Below are 18,785 nucleotides of genomic sequence, written 5' to 3'. Positions count from 1 at the left end.
TTGTTAGTTGGGGGGTATTAGCGGAGTGAGTCTGAATGTTGGGGAGTATTGCTAGTTGGGGGTGTTGTTAGTCGGGGGGTGTTGTTACAGGAGTGCTTACTGGAAAATTGTTCAACATGACCTGGTGATTTAACACATTTGCACATACTTTATGCACATTGAAGAAAGGGAGACTTTTGTACAATATCTCACTCAATATATTTACATGACATACAATTGGCCATCAGTGCAATAATACATAGGAATGTTGCATATTTACCAAATGTTAGACTCTTTCCTTTATGAAGAAACATAAATCAAATGACAGAAGCTGATAGAACTAATGTGTAAATTAACATGTGCAACTTTCATTTGTTAACAGCTCCACGATAAATCAAAAAATAAAATCTTAGTACCACCCTATCAACAATCAAATATTTAGCATTGAAAAAGGAATAGATCACATGTACATAATATATCTTCATACATGTAATGGATTGCTTTTGTACAAATATTTCATATAACTTTGGCAGTTTCTCAGGAACAAAGTTATCGTAAAATATGAAACAACAATATCAAACTGTCAGCATGTTATGTAAGCTTGCCTTCCAAAGCTCATGTTCACAGTGGTCATTCAGAAAGGCTGGAAGCCGATGGCCAAAAGAGAACAGAAAAAAAAGCCAAATGAAAGAAAAAGAGAGAAAACATTTCCATCCTTTCTGCTAAGACTGTTAGCACTGGAGGCTGTCATCATTGTTGTCATGGTTATAAAATTACAAACACCTATGAAGGTTTACATAGCAGTCATCGCCGTTTAAAAAAAATGTTCTATTTTCAGGTCGACTTAAAATACAAATAGTTTGGAGGCAAGGGGATCGCACCCTGCCCTGCGGTCACTGTGGAGTCGTGGGAGAGACATGGTCGAGAAAAGGGACATGCACAACAGTGCCGTACGTGTGGAAGAACGTGAAGCAAAACGAGGGTGCCTAATGAAAGACTTTTCAACGATCAAAACGCCACACGGTCAGAGAATGACTTACACTGGACAAAATAATCGAGCAAATTTCAAACATACTAAGTTCACCATAATTCATATACGTTTGTTTTGTTCTTTTTTTTCCTCTGGTTTGGCACTTTATTGGAACAAATCTCTGTTCAAAAAGACTATGTTGTACAAAAGGTATTTCATGTCTCGTTAACATAACTCGTAGAATATAGTACTTAATAGTAAGCATACGGTAAGTAAACACTTGTACATACTGTAGTTTAAAATGAACATTCCAACAGATGTTTTACGCACATGCACAAAAACAAACAAACACAACTCTCTCTCTCTTTCTCTCTCGCTGTCTCTCACCCAGGTGGGCCTCCTCTGGTTCTCTTTGGACAATCTCATTCTCCTCATGTTTACAACTTCTCTGGACAGCCCAATCCCTGCTACTGCTCTGGCTCGCTCTGTCGCTCTCTCTCTAGTTAAGACAACACAATTGTTTCAATACTGCATTCTCCCTCCCCCCCCCCCCCATTACGACACCTCCTCCGTCGAGCGTGTATCTGTTTTGAGACGCACAAACTCTTTGGCCACCTCGTCGTTGGTCCTTTGAGAAAGTATTCTCATGATGGTAAGGCCCGTTTCGTCCATGGTGACGCTCTTAACCAGGGGGTAGCTGGCGGAGCAGCTGCCCTTCTCCGCCAGCTCTCGGAGCTGGATGACTGTCATGCCGATGATGCGGTCCTCGCGGGCAAAGCAGTAGTCCTTCACTGAGACGTGCAGCTCGTAGGCCTCCGGACCATGTTCGTTACTCAGAACGCTGGGGAGAAATGATGCAGGGAGATCAGAAAGTTCATACATGTATTATGAACATTCATGCACACACGTACTGTACTGTACTGTACTGTACTGTACTGTACCAGACCTGTACTGTACCAGACCTGCACTGTACTGGACCTGGCTCAAAGAGTATTTGACACTCTTGTATTCTTAAAAAAAAAAGTACATGTATCTAACCCAGCCACTCATTGTCTTGCCCTCTATTAATGTGTTATTCTGGTACCTGTGTGGACTAGAAGAGTGTCAAATAAAAAAGTATTTACGAATTCCATTTGCGCCACGTCTGACACAGCCAGAAATGTGATAGATATTACAAAAGAAAGAAATTGGGCACCATAAAGATTTGTGATATTACGTCAATCCGTTTGGAAGTTAGGAGCCTTTTTGTCCAGACTCACCAATAGCGAGGACACGCAATCCAACGAAAACATTCAGGTGCAAAAATAAACGTATTAGAGAAGAGAACAGGCCAGCACACTCAATGTCCTTTCTGTGATTGACCACACCCATTGTCACGCCCCCAGTGGCCAGTGGGCATGGAAAGTTAATTGGTTCTAAGTTGGCTCATGACCTACTTTCCTACAAAGTTTCATGCAAATCTGTTAATAACTTTTTGAGATATCCTGCTGACAGACAGACAGACAGACAGACAGACAGACAGACAGGCAGACAGACAGACAGACAGACAGACAGACAGACAGACAGACAGACAGACAGACAGGGGTGTAAACATGACCTCCGGGCCAACCTGGAGGTAAAAAGCACAACAGTGTAATTTGGGAGAGATCTCTGTCAGTGATCTATGTGATCAGTGACCTATGTCAGTGATCTATGTGATGATCAGAGATCTATGTCCGTGCAAACCAATCCCTTTTTTGGACCATGACATTTAGTTGTGTTCATGGCTGAATATAATTTGTCAGTAAGGGATGCTGGCCGGGTGACATTTATTGCACGTGTGATTGGGACGAGACAATTCAATCTTGTTTAGCAAGTGAAATGAACGTCTCCATTCCAATCAGCCATTATCCCCAGCCAGCCTTTCTTTAGGCTGTTTTCTAATTATCCCTGCAACTTAATAGCTTCTTAAAATTCAAATGACAAAGCTGCCAGTGAATCCATTATGCAGACAGCGTTGAGCCCACATTGATCTCAGTGGCGTTACTACAACTCATAGTCTAAGATCACTCTACCTCTAAGATCACTCTACCTCTAAGATCACTCTACCTCTAAGATCACTCTACCATAAGATCACTCTACCACAGAGTCCTGCACCGGGTCGGGGTTCCGCGGGGCCCCGCCGGGTACCCGCAAAAAAACGCGGGGGGCGGGTAAAAAATACACTTCTGTAAATTGGTGGGTCGGGCGGCGGGTAAAAATTAATAAATGCGGACGGGCGGCGGGTGGAACAACGACAACGTATGAGCCTTGTATGTTTTTCTGTTGCACTCAGATGGAGGCAGGGGGTGTGTCTGGCAGGGGGAAGGTGTGTCTGGCAGGGGGGGTGTCTGGCAGCTGGTCTGACTCGAACAGGAGAAAAGTTTCTGACGCACGTTTTCGCTAATTTGTTTACATAACCGGCATCGTTTCAAGTATGCGCATACTGTGCAATGTGTGATGCTATATGGACTGCACAAAACATTCAAAACTCAGCTGCGGTCAAGGTGATTGATTGGAGACAATACGAGTCGGACAGATAATATAGTAGGCTAACGTTAGCTTCCAGTCAAACATACACACTGGCTGTTTTCATAGCAACAGGCAACAACAGGTCATGGATGGATAGCGTGAAAGTGGAGAGGTCTCATCCCAACGTGGATTTACGTTCCTCCAACAGCAATCATAAAGGCAGTATGGATTATACCGGACATATTGGAAATAGCTGGTAAGTCACTTTGCTTGCTGTAACTGTCTGTGTGTCTGATAGCAGAGCTATCCAGCTGGTTAGTGAGCTAGCAGCTGCTAAAAGCTAATTAACGTACATCAGCTGACGAGTCTCGGCCAGAAAGACTGCTGTTCGCCTCTCGTGTGAAACGGTGGCAGTTTCGTTTGGTTCACTACAAAATGTTTGCACTGCAGATTAACGGTTATTATATATATGCGGTTCCGGGTCGGGGGGCGGGTCTCATGTCTGCGGGGCGGGGTGGGTTGCGGTACTGATTGATCATATGTGCGGGTTCGCGGAGCGGGGTCGGTACTGCACGTCGCGGGGCCGGGCGGAACCGGGTCTTGAAAATCAGACCCGCGCAGGACTCTGCTCTACCATAAGATCACTCTACCATAAGATCACTCTACCATAAGATCACTCTACCATAAGATCACTCTACCATAAGATCACTCTACCTCTAAGATCACTCTACCTCTAAGATCACTCTACCATAAGATCACTCTACCTCTAAGATCACTCTACCTCTAAGATCACTCTACCTCTAAGATCACTCTACCTCTAAGATCACTCTACCTCTAAGATCACTCTACCATAAGATCACTCTACCTCTAAGATCACTCTACCTCTAAGATCACTCTACCTCTAAGATCACTCTACCTCTAAGATCACTCTACCTCTAAGATCACTCTACCATAAGATCACATTGGTTGGCACAGCGGAGGCAGAGAGTTCTAGTGATGGAGAGAGTACCAGTCTATAGATGACTAAAGCAGTCACCTGTCCCCTGTCTGCTTTTCAACAAAGCATCACTGCTGAACAAGCCTTAATGCAAACAAATGACGTCCACAAACGACATGATAGGCTGTGTTGGAAAGCTTGTAGTACTGAAAACTATTTCACTTCTGTTCATTGCAGCGGCTTCGAATATTTGGAAGGTATTTTGTTAGTGAGACACCGGAAAAATGAGTCATGCAAAACGCCACACTTAATTATAGTTTAATAAGTATTCAGTCCCATTTGTTTGTTTCTCAGCAGGATTACGGAAAAACTACTGTCCCGAGGGTGTAGCATGGCCCAATGGGCCAAGGAAGAACCCATTAAATTTTCGAGCAGATCCGGATCCAACTCACGAACAAGCAATACTGGATCTGGCCTTGGCGGAGGACTGCACTGTCCGATTAATTTCAGGTTGCATACTACAGGATTTTGTAGGTACTATGCAGGTAGACATAATTCTGTGCACCATTTAGTGGTATTGCAGTATGTTTCAGACAAACCCACAGTTTCCCTCCCCTCTCTAATCAGTGGTTCTCAACCTTTTTTGAGCCGCGACCCCCCAAAAACTTTAGGCTGGGGTTCGCGACCCCCCTCCCGCCGCTACCCAACCCAACAACAGTGCGCACGCATTCACACACTGATTTCACTCACCCACTTAAATCGTTTTTATAGTTTACTTAGTTTATACATTAAACCATACGTATGGGAGATTTAATCATCGTGGGAGAAAAACCATTCATTTATTTTTTTATTTTTTCTCATCCCGCGACCCCCCCTAAATAATCTTGCGACCCCTTGGAGGGTCCCGACCCCCAGGTTGAGAACCACCACCGTAATGAGGCATGTTTACTCACTATTGGAATGTTTCGTTGTACTTTGGTGACCAGTTGTTATTCTTGGTCTTGGTGCTGAATTTGCGCTTCTTGTCAGTCAGGTGCGGTCCCACGGCGTTGACCTCGACGAAGGGCCGGAACATGGCGTTGGTCTGCCAGGTGAGGTTGTTCACTGCCACCACTGAGACATGCAGAGGAAGGAATCAGCAACATAGATACAATGCAGGAGAACTTCAAGGCAAACTAGAAATAACCGCCTCACAGTTGTATGCCTCTGCCAACAAATCAAGTTGCAATCTACAGTCATGTCTGTCCAGACATAGAATATTTATGTAGTTAAGACTTTGAAGGAATTTAATAAAAGTTTTTCCCTCAAGGCGTTCCTGAGACATCAGGTTAACGACCATGGGACAGACGGACAGACGGAAGGACAGGCAACCTGAAAATCTAAAGCCTCTGGCCATGGCTGTTGCCGACAACCTAAATTGCATTCCTGGAATGCATTGAACATCACAGATTGATGAGATCTAACAGCATCTGAGGTTGAATTTTTCCTTTATGAGGAACATCCCTATTTATTCCCTATAGGACTCTATAACGCTGTGTTCAGACTGCTGGCATTCACATTGTCATATTACTACCGGCTGATAGACCCTTTTCACGGGGACCATTTTGTGTCAAAAAGGCAGGGTAAACACAGGTGCAAGCAAAACACTAATGAGGGTTTCAAACTTCCATGATTGTAAGTTGGAAACCCTCATTAGTGTTTTGATTGCACCTGTGTTTATTCTGCCTTTTCGACACAAAATGGCCCCCGTGAAAAGGGTATATTGGAGCTGATTGCCTGCTGCTGTGCATATGGTGCTGCAGCCATAGGCGGAACACACATCAATGCTACTACATGTATGCTGGTAGCAGACGGGCGACGTTGTTTTCAGCTGTGTCCAACTTTTCATTGCTGACAAATGGTGAAGCACACGGGAAACATCAACAAGTCCCTGATTATATGGATTTCAGAAAACTGTTTTGGTCTTTTTAATCAGGGGAATTACATACAAATCAACATCTCTAACTTTTCCTTACAAAAAGTTACAAATGTATTAACATAAAACAACACATAAATAATTCAGTATATAAATGTTCACAAATACATAAGAGGGTTGGAAACTGAGCAATCATTTGGACTTTAATAGTTATCTGCAAGGAGTTCAGTGCAACGGGTAGCACACTTCCTGTAATTAGTTCCATTATTTGGAGCGTTTGATAAAGTGCAAAGTGCTTAACTCGTAAATTAAGTTATAGTGTTATCACAAAGTGCTGGGCTAGACCACAGCTGCTAGAATAGTATAAAAGCAGTGGTGTTCTTTAAATATTCTACGTTTAGATCAGTTGTAACACAAATCCAATGTATTCTGTTATATGGTTTTCCTTATCAAACACTCTAAAATAATCCACTACTGTAGTTCTTGTTGATTGTGTTCCCAGCCATTGTTGTACTCTTGGTTTTCTGTGTAATTGTTTTAATGATGGCCACAGAGATCTTTGAAATGCTAATTCCCTTATTATTCTCTCTGTAATATATATATATATATATATATATATATATATATATATATATATATATACAGTATATATATATATATATATATATATATATATATATATATATATATATATATATATATATAGGAAATTAGCGGGGGCTCGGGGCAAAATGCCCCTAAAAAAATCTAAAATTGACCTTGGAATTGGGGTGACGGGGGCTTTTAAATGCCCCCATAAAATAAAGAGTTTAATACTTTCTGTATTTTAACATTATTCTGCATTTACAAAGTGTGACTCGAAAATGGACAACTAGGCATCCGTACAACCCCGCCCCTCCTCCAGGCAGCACAAGCTAGCTGGCCAGCTAGTTCACTAATTTTTGCCAAGTATATTAATAACATGCCAAACAATCAACAGTGTTGTTGAGATAGGAAATGAGGATCTTTAACTGTGATTGTTTATGAACTTTTAGAAATAAAATATGCTTGGATAAGAGTCATTGATTGGTCTGTCGTGCTACATACGTGCAAATAAGGTATTTCCCAACATTTGATCAAATTTCCCTGGAAAGTATCCAAAATGCCCCCGAAATATATTTCACAGCGGCAAAAATAGCCCTTATTTAAAAAAGTTAATATCCTAATGTATGTATATTCTTTAATGTATGTATATATATAATACAAAATAAATCCAAAAATGCTGATAATAAACACATTGCTATAAGCAAGACTGCATCTACCCACATATTGTCACTGGTGAGTTGTTGAACATTTGCAGGTGTGAATACAGTTTAAACTAAGGAACAGATGAATAATGAGTGGGAGAATAGGAATGCTCACCCTTCACGCTGACTTTGTGCTCTCCAGTGCCGGGGTGAGAGATGAGATCCACTTGCATCGACGCCTCCCCCACCGATCCGCTGGATGACTGACCTGAACACACCACAACAGCAACAGGAGAATTGGAGAGAGAGGCATAATAAAAAGAGAGAGAGAGAGAGAGAGAGAGAGAGACAGACAGACAGAGAGAGAGAGAGGCAGAGGAAGAGAGAGACAGAGAGAGAGGCTGAGGAAGAGAGAGAGGCAGAGGAAGAGAGAGAGAGAGAGAGAGAGAGAGAGAGAGAGAGAGACAGAGGAAGAGAGAGACAGACAGAGAGAGAGAGAGAGAGAGAGAGAGAGAGAGGCAGAGGAATAGAGAGACAGATAGAGAGCGAGAGAGAGAGAGAGGCAGAGGAAGAGAGAGACAGAGAGAGAGACAGAGGAAGAGAGAGACAGACAGAGAGAGAGAGAGAGAGAGAGAGAGAGGCAGAGGAAGAGAGAGACAGAGAGAGAGAGGCAGAGGAAGAGAGCGAGAGAGAGAGAGAGAGAGAGAGGCAGAGAGACTCTGAGGAGGCTGCTCTTTGTGATGAGATACCCAGAGATTGATCTGAAATAAGATGGAGAAACATTTCTCAGTGTGTCACAGCTGAAGAATAAAGCCCAGCAGAACAGTGGCAGGGCCAAACATCAAAAACAATCTCCCTTGTTTGAAGGAGAAGGCAGGGGGGTGTCAAGTTCAACGGAGGCATAAGTAATGTTCTACACAGAGAAATCATCTGCTTCGAACCGTTCCAGTCTGGAGCAAAGAAAATACAAACAAACGATTAGATCTGTCTGTGTACCAACAACTCAGGTGACAAAAGCAAAGCAGTCTATCAGGCACGGATGCCTGAGGCAGAGCATCAAGAGAGCAGGAGTATAGGGAGTGTTAGATACACAGGGCAACTCTTTCATATGCTTCCGGGCTCCCCCCAAAAAACAGTTAGGTGACTACAGCTTAAATACAGAATGCTGCTGCCTGAATTTGAACCAGGGCCAAGAAAAACGCTCACATTTCACCTGTTCTTAAATTGGCATTGGCTTCCTATTAATTGTAGAATTGATTTTAAAATCCTCCTTCTTGTCTACAAGGCTCTGACTGGCACTGCTCCACTGCACACTATATTAAGAAAGTGCTTGTGCCACGTCAACCAACAAGAAGCCTCAGATCATCAGCCAGTGGTCTTGTTGTTGCTCAGGAGAAGCTGCGTTTAGCTCCAAGCAGATGGAACGCCCTGCAAAGTGACATTAGAGATCTCCCGCCGGTTAGCTCTTTTACAAGTAGACTTAAAACATCTCTTTCTACTGTTGCTTTTAATTAGGTCTGACATACAGTAATGCACCAATGTTGTGTTTTCACAACGTCTGCTCCTATTATACCAGAATTTACATGCACTTTAAATTGTTTATGTCCTCCGTGTGTGTGTGTGTGTGTGTGTGTGTGTGTGTGTGTGTGTGTGTGCGCGTGTGCATGTGTGTGTGTGTGTTTGTATTTTTTATGTATGATGATGTATGTTAGGATCTTATTTTATTATGCATGTATTTCCATGCGAAGCACATTGTGTTGCTTTCTGTATGAAACGTGCTCTATAAATAGGGCTGTGCAATAAAATCGATACGGCAATATATCGCGATATTTTGCCTGACGATATTGTATCGATATTTATTTATTTATTTTTTATTTTTTTGCAGGCCATGCCATGCCAGGCCACCGGGCATCTGCATCTGGTGGTTCCCCCCCCTAATCGATACCTTATCGATATTTCCCATATCGATGTTTTTGCACAGCCGTGTGGTCAGTGACACAATAAGAATACTTTTTATGTCAGTGCGTTCAGTAACACACTCAACACTCAGTAGTTTTAACTAAATTTGTCGACTAAGTTATCAGTATAAAGTGATGTACATATTATTACACTACCTGGGTGGTACACAGGTAGTGTAATAATATGTACATCACTTTATGTACATATTAGGGACTCCATTGTAAGATGACGGCCCTCTTGTGGAGGGAGGGGGGCATCTGTTTAGCTAGGATAGAGAATCCCCCCCCCCTTCCCCCCACAGGATGAAACTGGTGGCGACTGACGTCATAACCGACGACATACATCATAACTGACGTCATACTTGACTGACGTCACGGGCTGATCAGATATGAGAATATGGAATATGTAGGTCGGTCTACATTATTCATATTCATTGGGGTAAGCTGGGCATACTGGGCAATATGGATGCACATTTCTCAGTAAATAATAACCATCAAGTACTCAGCCAAGCCGTAGTATAAATAGTATTCTATATTGAGAATGTAAAGCCAGTACAAGCACAGATCCACATCCAGCCTCAGCCAGTACTAACTACTGCAAGACAGACCCGGCAAATACTAACATTTTATTATGGTAAATGGACTGCATTTATATTGCGCTTTTATCCAAAGCACTTTACAATGTGCCTACATTCACCCATTCACACACCGAAGGCGCCTTCGGGTGCCATTGGGAGCAATTTGGGGTTCAGTGTCTTGCCCAAGGACACTTCGACATGCGGACTGGAGGAGCCGTGGATCGAACCACCAACCTTCTGATTAGTGGACAACCCGCTCTACCTCCTGAGCCACAGCCGCCCGGGTATTATTTTCTACATTTTATGTTTTCTACAATTTCTTATTTATTTTAATGCTAATATTCACTTATCTTATAGATCCTATAAAATATATTCTATTCAATAAATATTATTTTGCTTTGGGCCCCAGGGAGGTCAGGACCGGCTCTGCATAAGGACTTATGTTGCTTCTATCACATAGGGACAACCTCTTGCCAGGAAACAATTTGAATCGATTTTTTTTCCGCCGGCCTGCGTCTGATGCTGGGAGCGCTGCCTGTCTAAATTGCCTAGCATTTGACCACGCTAGGACAAACATATGTTGAACACAGGGAGGCAAGTGTGGCTGTGGCTGATGAAGGGGCACGTTGATCCAATAGCTAATCAATACGTGCCAAACAAGCAGTGCCCATTATAGCTGGTAATGAAGTAACAAGCATCGTGATTTATGATAATGATAGCTTGGGAGGGTGGGGGAGTGCAGGGAAACATAGTACTACACAATTAAGCCCTGGACTTGTGGGAAATTAACAGACCAATGCTATGGCACCCTCCTTTTGACTGATAAAAAATGAGAAAAGGAGGACGGATGGAGATACACGACATAAATGACTAAAATAACTATAACTGAAATAACTAAAATAAATCACTCACTGAGCCTCCCCTCAAACTGTTTGAGCCCCCTGGGGAGGCCCACCTCCCACTTTGGAAACCTCTGAGCTGGACCTTTTGATTGTTGTAGTGTTCAGGCTAAGATTAGATTAGAGTAGAGTAGGGCAGGGCAGACTAGGCTGTAGCTTAGTTAGATTCCTTGTGTTCTAATTCGTTTCGGTTAATGGCTAGAGTAGTCAGATTGTCTGAGCTGTTGCTCGTTTGGCCTGGCCGCTCTGCTGCCGGCTCTAACCTCTCTGTGAAGCCTCTCTGTCAGAGCACTGGGGCTGGTGATTCATGAATCACTGTCCACTGTACCACATCAACCATCAGCCCATCCCCTCCCCCCACGCTATTTATTGACCTAATGCAGCACGTCAACCAGCTCACTACCTCCACTTAAGAACATCACATTACAGCATCTCAGAGAAAGAGCTACACAGAGTCAACACGGACGGGTGGGGGGCAGGGCCGGGATGAGAGAGATGGGGGGAGGGAGAGAGAGAGAGAGAGAGAGAGGAGATACTGGAGAGGAAGAGAGAGAGAGACACAGAGCAGTGGGAGAGAGAGAGAGAGAGAGAGAGGAGATACTGGAGAGGAAGAGAGAGAGAGAGTAGATACTGGAGAGGAAGAGAGAGAGACAGAGCAGTGGGAGAGAGAGAGAGAGCCACAGAGCAGTGGGAGAGAGAGAGAGAGAGATAGAGAGAGAGAGAGAGAGAGAGAGAGAGGAGATACTGGAGAGGAAGAGAGAGAGAGAGAGAGAGAGAGAGAGAGAGAGAGAGAGGAGATACTGGAGAGGAAGAGAGAGAGAGAGAGAGAGAGAGATGAGATACTGGAGAGGAAGAGAGAGAGAGAGAGAGAGAGAGAGAGAGAGAGAGAGAGAGAGAGAGAGAGAGAGAGAGAGAAGATACTGGATAGGAAGAGAGAGAGACACAGAGCGCAATCTCAAAATAGCATCATTGAAACACGGGCTCATCTATGCCCATCTGCTAGTCAGTGAGAGTGGTGATGCCGGTCGGCCTGCTGGCTGCCTGCTGGCTGCCTGCTGGCTGCCTGCCTGCCTGGCTGCCTCCCATCTCCAGCCTGCTTCCTGCCGCCTGCTTCCTGCCGCCTGCCTATGCAGCGTTCTGCAAGGCTGCACATGCTCACGGAACCGGGGAGCTCAGAGCTCCAAAGCCCCACCGGGCTCAATCCCCCCTCGGATCTCTGCAGACACCTGAAGCTATTTCTGCCTTGTTACAGAGACGACAGAGACAGATGGATGAAACAACAACATATAGAAGTGGGTCATTGATGACAGAGAGAGAGAGAGAGAGAGAGAGAGAGAGAGAGAGAGAGAGAGAGAGAGAGGCATGGTGATGACAGAGAGAGAGAGAGAGAGAGAGAGAGAGGCATGGTGATGACAGAGAGAGAGAGAGAGAGAGAGAGAGAGAGAGAGGCATGGTGATGACAGAGAGAGAGAGAGAGAGAGAGAGAGAGAGATAGGCATGGTGATGACAGAGAGAGAGAGAGAGAGAGAGAGAGGCATGGTGATGACAGAGAGAGAGAGGCATGGTGATGACAGAGAGAGAGAGAGAGAGAGAGAGAGAGAGAGAGGCATGGTGATGACAGAGAGAGAGAGAGAGAGAGAGAGAGAGGCATGGTGATGACAGAGAGAGAGAGAGAGGCATGGTGATGACAGAGAGAGAGAGAGAGAGAGAGAGAGAGGCATGGTGATGACAGAGAGAGAGAGAGAGAGAGAGAGAGAGGCATGGTGATGACAGAGAGAGAGAGGCATGGCCGCCCTAGCCTACAATATGTGGCATATGGATAGAAAGAGGCGGGGGGAGGGGTGGGGGTTTGCCAGCAGAGAGCATAAGAGGGAAAGTGCTCTTAACAAATTCATGAATATATACATACAGTTTATACCTTTGTCAAGGCTTTTATGTTTCTAATGAGAGAGAGAGAGAGAGAGAGAGAGAGAGAGAGAGAGAGTCAGAAAAAGAAAGACAACAGAGGCATTCAAGCCCTTTTGGGTGAGAGTCCTCGCTTATGTATTTATTTATATATTTACAGCGAAAGAGACAAATGACTGATGCAGCAAAGGGACACAGGCAATTACTGCAATGTCCACCGCACAGTCAAGCCTAGAAAAAATAAAGTGACACCCACCCAGATCCTTAGAACAAACACAAAGCTACTGGGTTCAAACTAATCTGGGCTGAGGTCAAAAATGCACTTTCTTTTCAGTCTTTATTTTTATTGTCGTCGTCGTCGTCGTCATTATTATTATTATTATTATTTCTGAATTAACCTCCCCCATCTTCTCCCCAATTGTACCTCGCCAATTTTACCCCTGCTGCCACAGCCGCTGCTCCACCACCTCTGTCGATCTGGGGAGAGCCATAGACTACCACCATGATTCCTCCGACACATGCGTCAGCTGCTTCTTTTCACCTGACAACGGGGAGCTTCATCGGCAGGACGTAGCACGTGGGAGGATCACGCTATTCCCACCAGTTCCCTTCCGCCCCGACCGACCAGAGGAGGCGCTAGTGCAGCAACCAGGACACCCTTAATCCGGCTTTCCACTCGCAGACACAGCCAATTGTGTCTGTATGGATGTCTGACCAAGCCGGAGCTAACACGGAGGCACGAACCTGCGACCCTCGTGTTGGTAGGCAGGGAATATATCGCTATACTACCTGGACGACCTACAAATCTTTTCAGTCAATTCTAAATGGAAATAGAAACCGCAAGGTTTTTCTTCTCAGTTACTTATTAAATAGTTTATGATGAAAGTATGTACACGACTGTATAATGAAAGGTTCAGATCCTGTAATGCAGGGGTCAGCAACCTAGGGCACGGGTGCCACACTGCCACCTCTGGTACACGGAGGTTTAACCAGTACTGTAGCATGGCAGCGCACAGTAGCAATAAGTGCGCAATTGAGATTTTCTTTGTAGAAATGTTGAAATGTCAAATTACCTATTTCACAGTCATCTGCAGTTGCGCGGCCTGTTAGTTTTATTATATTTACAGTAGTGTCCCCCGCTACTCTGGCTCTGATTGGTTTAGTCTACTTGCGTTCCATGCATTCTCATACACTCCAAAGCAGCAGAGCGCAGATGGAAATGTTGGTGCGAATGACGGACAATGTCAGGTCCTCCAGCTAAAAAAAAACTGATTGACAAGCACATTTCAAAATGGCACTTCATATCAGAAAGGTTGCTGGAATGTATTGAAACAACAGCACAAAGCATTTCACCAGCAGGCTTCATCCTGGAAGGCTCTGAGCTCTTTCAGTGTGTGCCGTCATATGTTCGCTGATTATTATTCCTACTCTAACCAGCACATGAGATACAGTAGGTCCTGCTGTGCTTTTCCTTCATATTTTACCCACAACGACCTTCTCAAGCTCAAGGCTTTCCAATATTTGAATGTGAAAGTAATGGAGTCAGGGATACCTCCTTACCTTGAGAGGTTTGGGTGCATATAAGTACTGGAGTCAGGGATACCTCCTTACCTTGAGAGGTTTGGGTGCATATATATTTCTTGATCAAGGCATCTGTAGGTTGAGTGTAAAGGCTGAGCGCATATTTCAGGGACCTCAGGTCGGGGCTCTTCTCCAGGAACGTTTTCTTGAGTCCGTTTCCTCCAGCATGGAAGTATTGCTACAGAGACAAAATGGTAAATGGTAAATGGCCTGCATTTATATAGCGCTTTTATCCAAAGCGCTTTACAATCAGTAGGTACTTCGACATGCAGACTGGAGGAGCCAGGAATCGAACCACCGACCTCTTTTATCCAAAGCGATTAGTGGACGACCCGCTCTACCTCCTGAGCTACAGCCACTACAAAAAACCAAGCAAACATTGATGTCTTTCTCTGGCCAGCCACCCCACAATCACAGTTTGCACATTTGTGTCACTTTGGAATGATGGTGAGCTGATGTGAGTGTACTAATCTCTCGAGACAGACTTTCGACTTGCATCGAGAATCTGTCTGCAGGCTCCGTCAAAAGGGGTGTAACATCGTTCGCACGCATGCTGCGCTTTACCTGATCAAAATGAAGTGAACGTGACCGGTGTGTAGTCAAAACTTATCATTTTCAGCGTATAACAAATTGCTACTTGCTACTAGCAACGAGCTAGAGTTGTTATTGTTGTTTCATAGCGACGGACGGATTTGAGAGCGACAAGCAGGCAGCGGAAAAGAGATGCATTAATGGGCAGAGCCGGTCGGTTGGAGCCAATGGCAGAGCTTGCAGGGAGCGGAAAGGGGTTTTCTTCCGCTGCCGAATGCGCCTCTTTTTAAATGTCCAATTAGATCATGATTAAGGAAACATTTCATTACATTTCAAACGACTCTGTGGGTCCTCCATACTTGAGGTGCTCTTGAGTTCCTGTTGCACCACATTGAAACGGGGCTGCTGCCCCCAGAGGTTAGAGATTTTTTATTTTTTTTTAACCGATGGGTTCCCAGATTGTGAGTGTACAAACAAAGCCCCAGGGCCAGAACCGGCCCATGGACCATCTCAATACGGCCTGCAACGTCTTCAAAGGAAAACAAAAAGACCCCCAAAAAATCAATAAAAGACAGCATTATTTTAATAAATCTCAAGGCAAATGATTAAAATGAGTCTGTACTGCTGCTGCTGCCTTGAGTCCATATTTGGAACATAATGTAATGTGTTTCTTCAGTGACCTATGGCGCACATCAGACCATTGGCTAATTCAAAACTTGATACTGCATGGAGTCACGTGACACAAGCGGAAGAATGGCTGCCTAGAGTTTCGGCTGCTCATGTTACTCTGCGCTATTGCAATTTAATTTACTTTGCAGAGACCATAGCCAAATTTAAACTAAAGCTTTGACTAACTCATGGCTTCGGGAACCCGTAGCGGCAAAAAGCATACGGGCAAGAAAGCTAAATCCACTAAAACCAAGACAAGTAACCTTGGCGCTATCACAGAGAAGCAAACAAACGAGTCAGACCTGGACAGTGACATGAACACTGCCGACATAGAAAAGATCTACACTCTACTCCAGGAAGGGAAGGAAATGTCGGACAGACAAGACAAAAAGCTAGACGAAATACGAGCAACAACAGCTTCCACTGAGGAGAAAATAAGCGATCTAGCGGAACGCCTAAACAATGTTGAGAGCCGGTTGGACTTTCTAGAGGACACGGATAAAGCCTGGAAAGCTGACCCGCCTGCAAGACAGAGCGAAGTTGAAATGCTTCGGCAAAAGCTGGATGATTTAGAGAACCGAGGCCGACGCAACAATCTACGCATTACTGGTTTCCCCGAGACCTGCGAGGCGCATGATGCTGCTGGATTCTTGGCGAAAACACTTCCAGAAATCCTTGGTTTGGAGTTCACCGTTGGGCTGGAGATAGAACGAGCACACCGATCCGCTGCACAACCGAGACCCGATGGGAAGCCCCCACGTCCCTTCATCGTATGTTTCCTGAGGCACAGCGACAAAGAAAAGATCCGAAACACGGCACGAGACAAGGGGAAGGTAACGTGGCGAGATCACCATGTTATGATTTTTCCGGATTACTCAAGGATGGTGGAGGAGAAGCGGCGGCATTTTATTCAGTGCAAGAAAATGCTACACGAAAAGAGAATTAAGTTTTCCCTGAACTTTCCTGCTACTCTGGTCTTTCACAGCAAAATTGGAGGTCGTATGCGTTTTGAAGACCACACGAAGGCGATGGCTCATATTAAAGATCTATAGAATGAACAGGACCATCCATACAGGTCAGTGACGCTAGCATTGACCAAGAATAAAAAATGCATTTTGGTTGAGTTAATGCGTTAATGTCACACATAATAGTAGGGCGTCACTGCCCTCTAGTGGGCTATATGCACCCTCACAGGATAACTTCTCAACCAAAGAGGAACTGAATGAGTGATCAGCTATTCTTGGACAGCGCGATACCTAGACTGTATGGAAGACAGGCGATAAACATACTTGTACCTCTAACACGAGGTGTTCTGTCGTTTTTGTTTTTTCCTGGATGTTTTGAACACTATTTCTAGGTCTCCCCAGGCCTTTATTTAGCACTTATTTTATTTTTGTTATTTTTTTTTATGCTCCTCTCATTCAAGTATGAGGCATTATTTTGTTTAATCACCCCTCACCCCTACCTCCCCCCTAACCCATCCCCACTTTTTATTTACTCATTTATTTTTATCTTTATTTACTTTTTTATTTATTTTTTGGATAGCTAAATCTGCGGTTTTGAGAATGTGAATGTGAGGCGAGTTTATTATGCAGATTCTAAGTTAATATAATATCACAAACTCTGAAACTTAAAGGCAATTTTAGTATGATTCATGGTAATTTGAGATGACATGGGGTGTATTGTATTAAGTTGAATTTTGTCTTATAAGAATCTTTAGAACTAACTGGTATTTAGCTAATCACTTTCAGGTGTAGCTTTATTCCTTAAGGGGTTGAAGTATGTTTAGCTATATTACATCTTGCAGACGACGCAGGGAAATACGTACTCATTCGATTTAGAGAATGTTCACGGTGCAGATAAACTAGACAGCTAGTCATTGAGCTGTTTCGGTTGAGATCGGTTTATCTCTGTCTATATATTTTTTTTTTTGTGTGCAGAGTAATTGAGGCCTTAATGATAGGCAATCTCTTCACTATTGTGTTCACGGACCAAAATGTTTTAGTTTTTTTCTTCTTTTTTGAAAGTATCCGGTGTGGGTACAAATTTTTGTTATTTTATGTGTGTTCATGTGTACGCTATAGCTGTTTATTTTATATCAGGGTTAGTTGTTCACCTTATTACATTATAAAAAAATGTTATGTCACCAGACATCACACATTCAGGTAGCAGTAGGGGGATAAATCTCATCACTCTCAACACTAAGGGATTAAATAACCCAGCTAAAAGAAGAAAATGTTTGACTTTCCTCAAATCTAAGAAGTGTGATGTCGCTTTCTTGCAGGAGACGCACATGAAAGACCAAGACTATAGAAGGCTGTGCACTGGGTGGGTGGGTAGGGCATATGCTTCGGGTGGAGCAAGTAACAGTAGGGGAGTGGCAATTTTAGTGAACAAACACCTGCCGTTTAGATACATAAAAGAATCAGCTGATCCTCTTGGGAGGTTTATTTCAGTTTTAGCTGAAATTCAAGGCCAAACAATGATTCTTGCTTGTGTGTATGGACCCTGTGTTAATGACCCGGACTTCTTTCCCAGCGTAGAGAATAAATTGCATGAACTGGGCACTTTTCCTATTATCATGGGGGGGGATTTCAATCTAGTAATGGACCCTATATTAGACCGTAAACCCCCACATCTACGAAACCCTAATTCGGTCAATGTTTTGAAAGAGCTGTGTGAGGGACTAGGACTCATTGACATTTGGAGGCTGTTTAACCCAACTATGAATAACTATACATTTTATTCACACCCACACAATACATTTTCCAGAATTGATTATTTTTTTGTATCACACACTATTATTTCATCTACTGTTTCATGTACTATAGGAAGCATTCTTCTATCTGACCATGCCCATATTGCCCTAACCGTTACCCCCTTAACCAAAACACAAATAACTCCGAGGTGGAGACTGAATTCTAGTTTGCTACTAGAGGCCAGCTTTAAGGAGTCACTCAGGATTAAGATTAATCATTTTATAGAGGACAACTTACCAAGTTCTCCATCAGCAGCAATACTGTGGGAGACTCTTAACCTGTTAACCCCTAAGCCTATTTTTCAGCTCACCTGCCGAAAATGACATGCCTGAACTGAATTGAGTATATCTCCACAACTACAGGGTATTTTCTGAAAATTATTTTTTTC

The 18,785-nt window shown here is 43.7% G+C and overlaps 1 protein-coding gene across 1 annotated transcript in view; it reads right to left on the bottom strand.

Annotated features, from left to right (window-relative positions):
* Nucleotides 1-1,504: 1,504 nt before the first annotated feature.
* Nucleotides 1,505-18,785, bottom strand: part of unc13c (unc-13 homolog C (C. elegans)) — a gene marked incomplete at both ends in the record, with an annotated part of 213,091 nt that continues 195,810 nt past the window's right edge. The window contains 4 exons of the mRNA XM_083652576.1: nucleotides 1,505-1,790; nucleotides 5,330-5,489; nucleotides 7,693-7,785; nucleotides 14,469-14,616. Coding sequence (XP_083508702.1) covers nucleotides 1,505-1,790; nucleotides 5,330-5,489; nucleotides 7,693-7,785; nucleotides 14,469-14,616 — 687 coding nt within the window. The remainder of the gene's footprint in view (nucleotides 1,791-5,329; nucleotides 5,490-7,692; nucleotides 7,786-14,468; nucleotides 14,617-18,785) is intronic.

Source organism: Poromitra crassiceps, assembly GCF_964638095.1.
Source record: "Poromitra crassiceps genome assembly, chromosome: 16".
Classification (NCBI taxonomy): Eukaryota; Metazoa; Chordata; class Actinopteri; order Beryciformes; family Melamphaidae; genus Poromitra; species Poromitra crassiceps.
The sequence above is the reverse complement of the archived record's forward strand: the minus strand, read 5'-3'. Positions and strand labels throughout refer to the sequence as shown.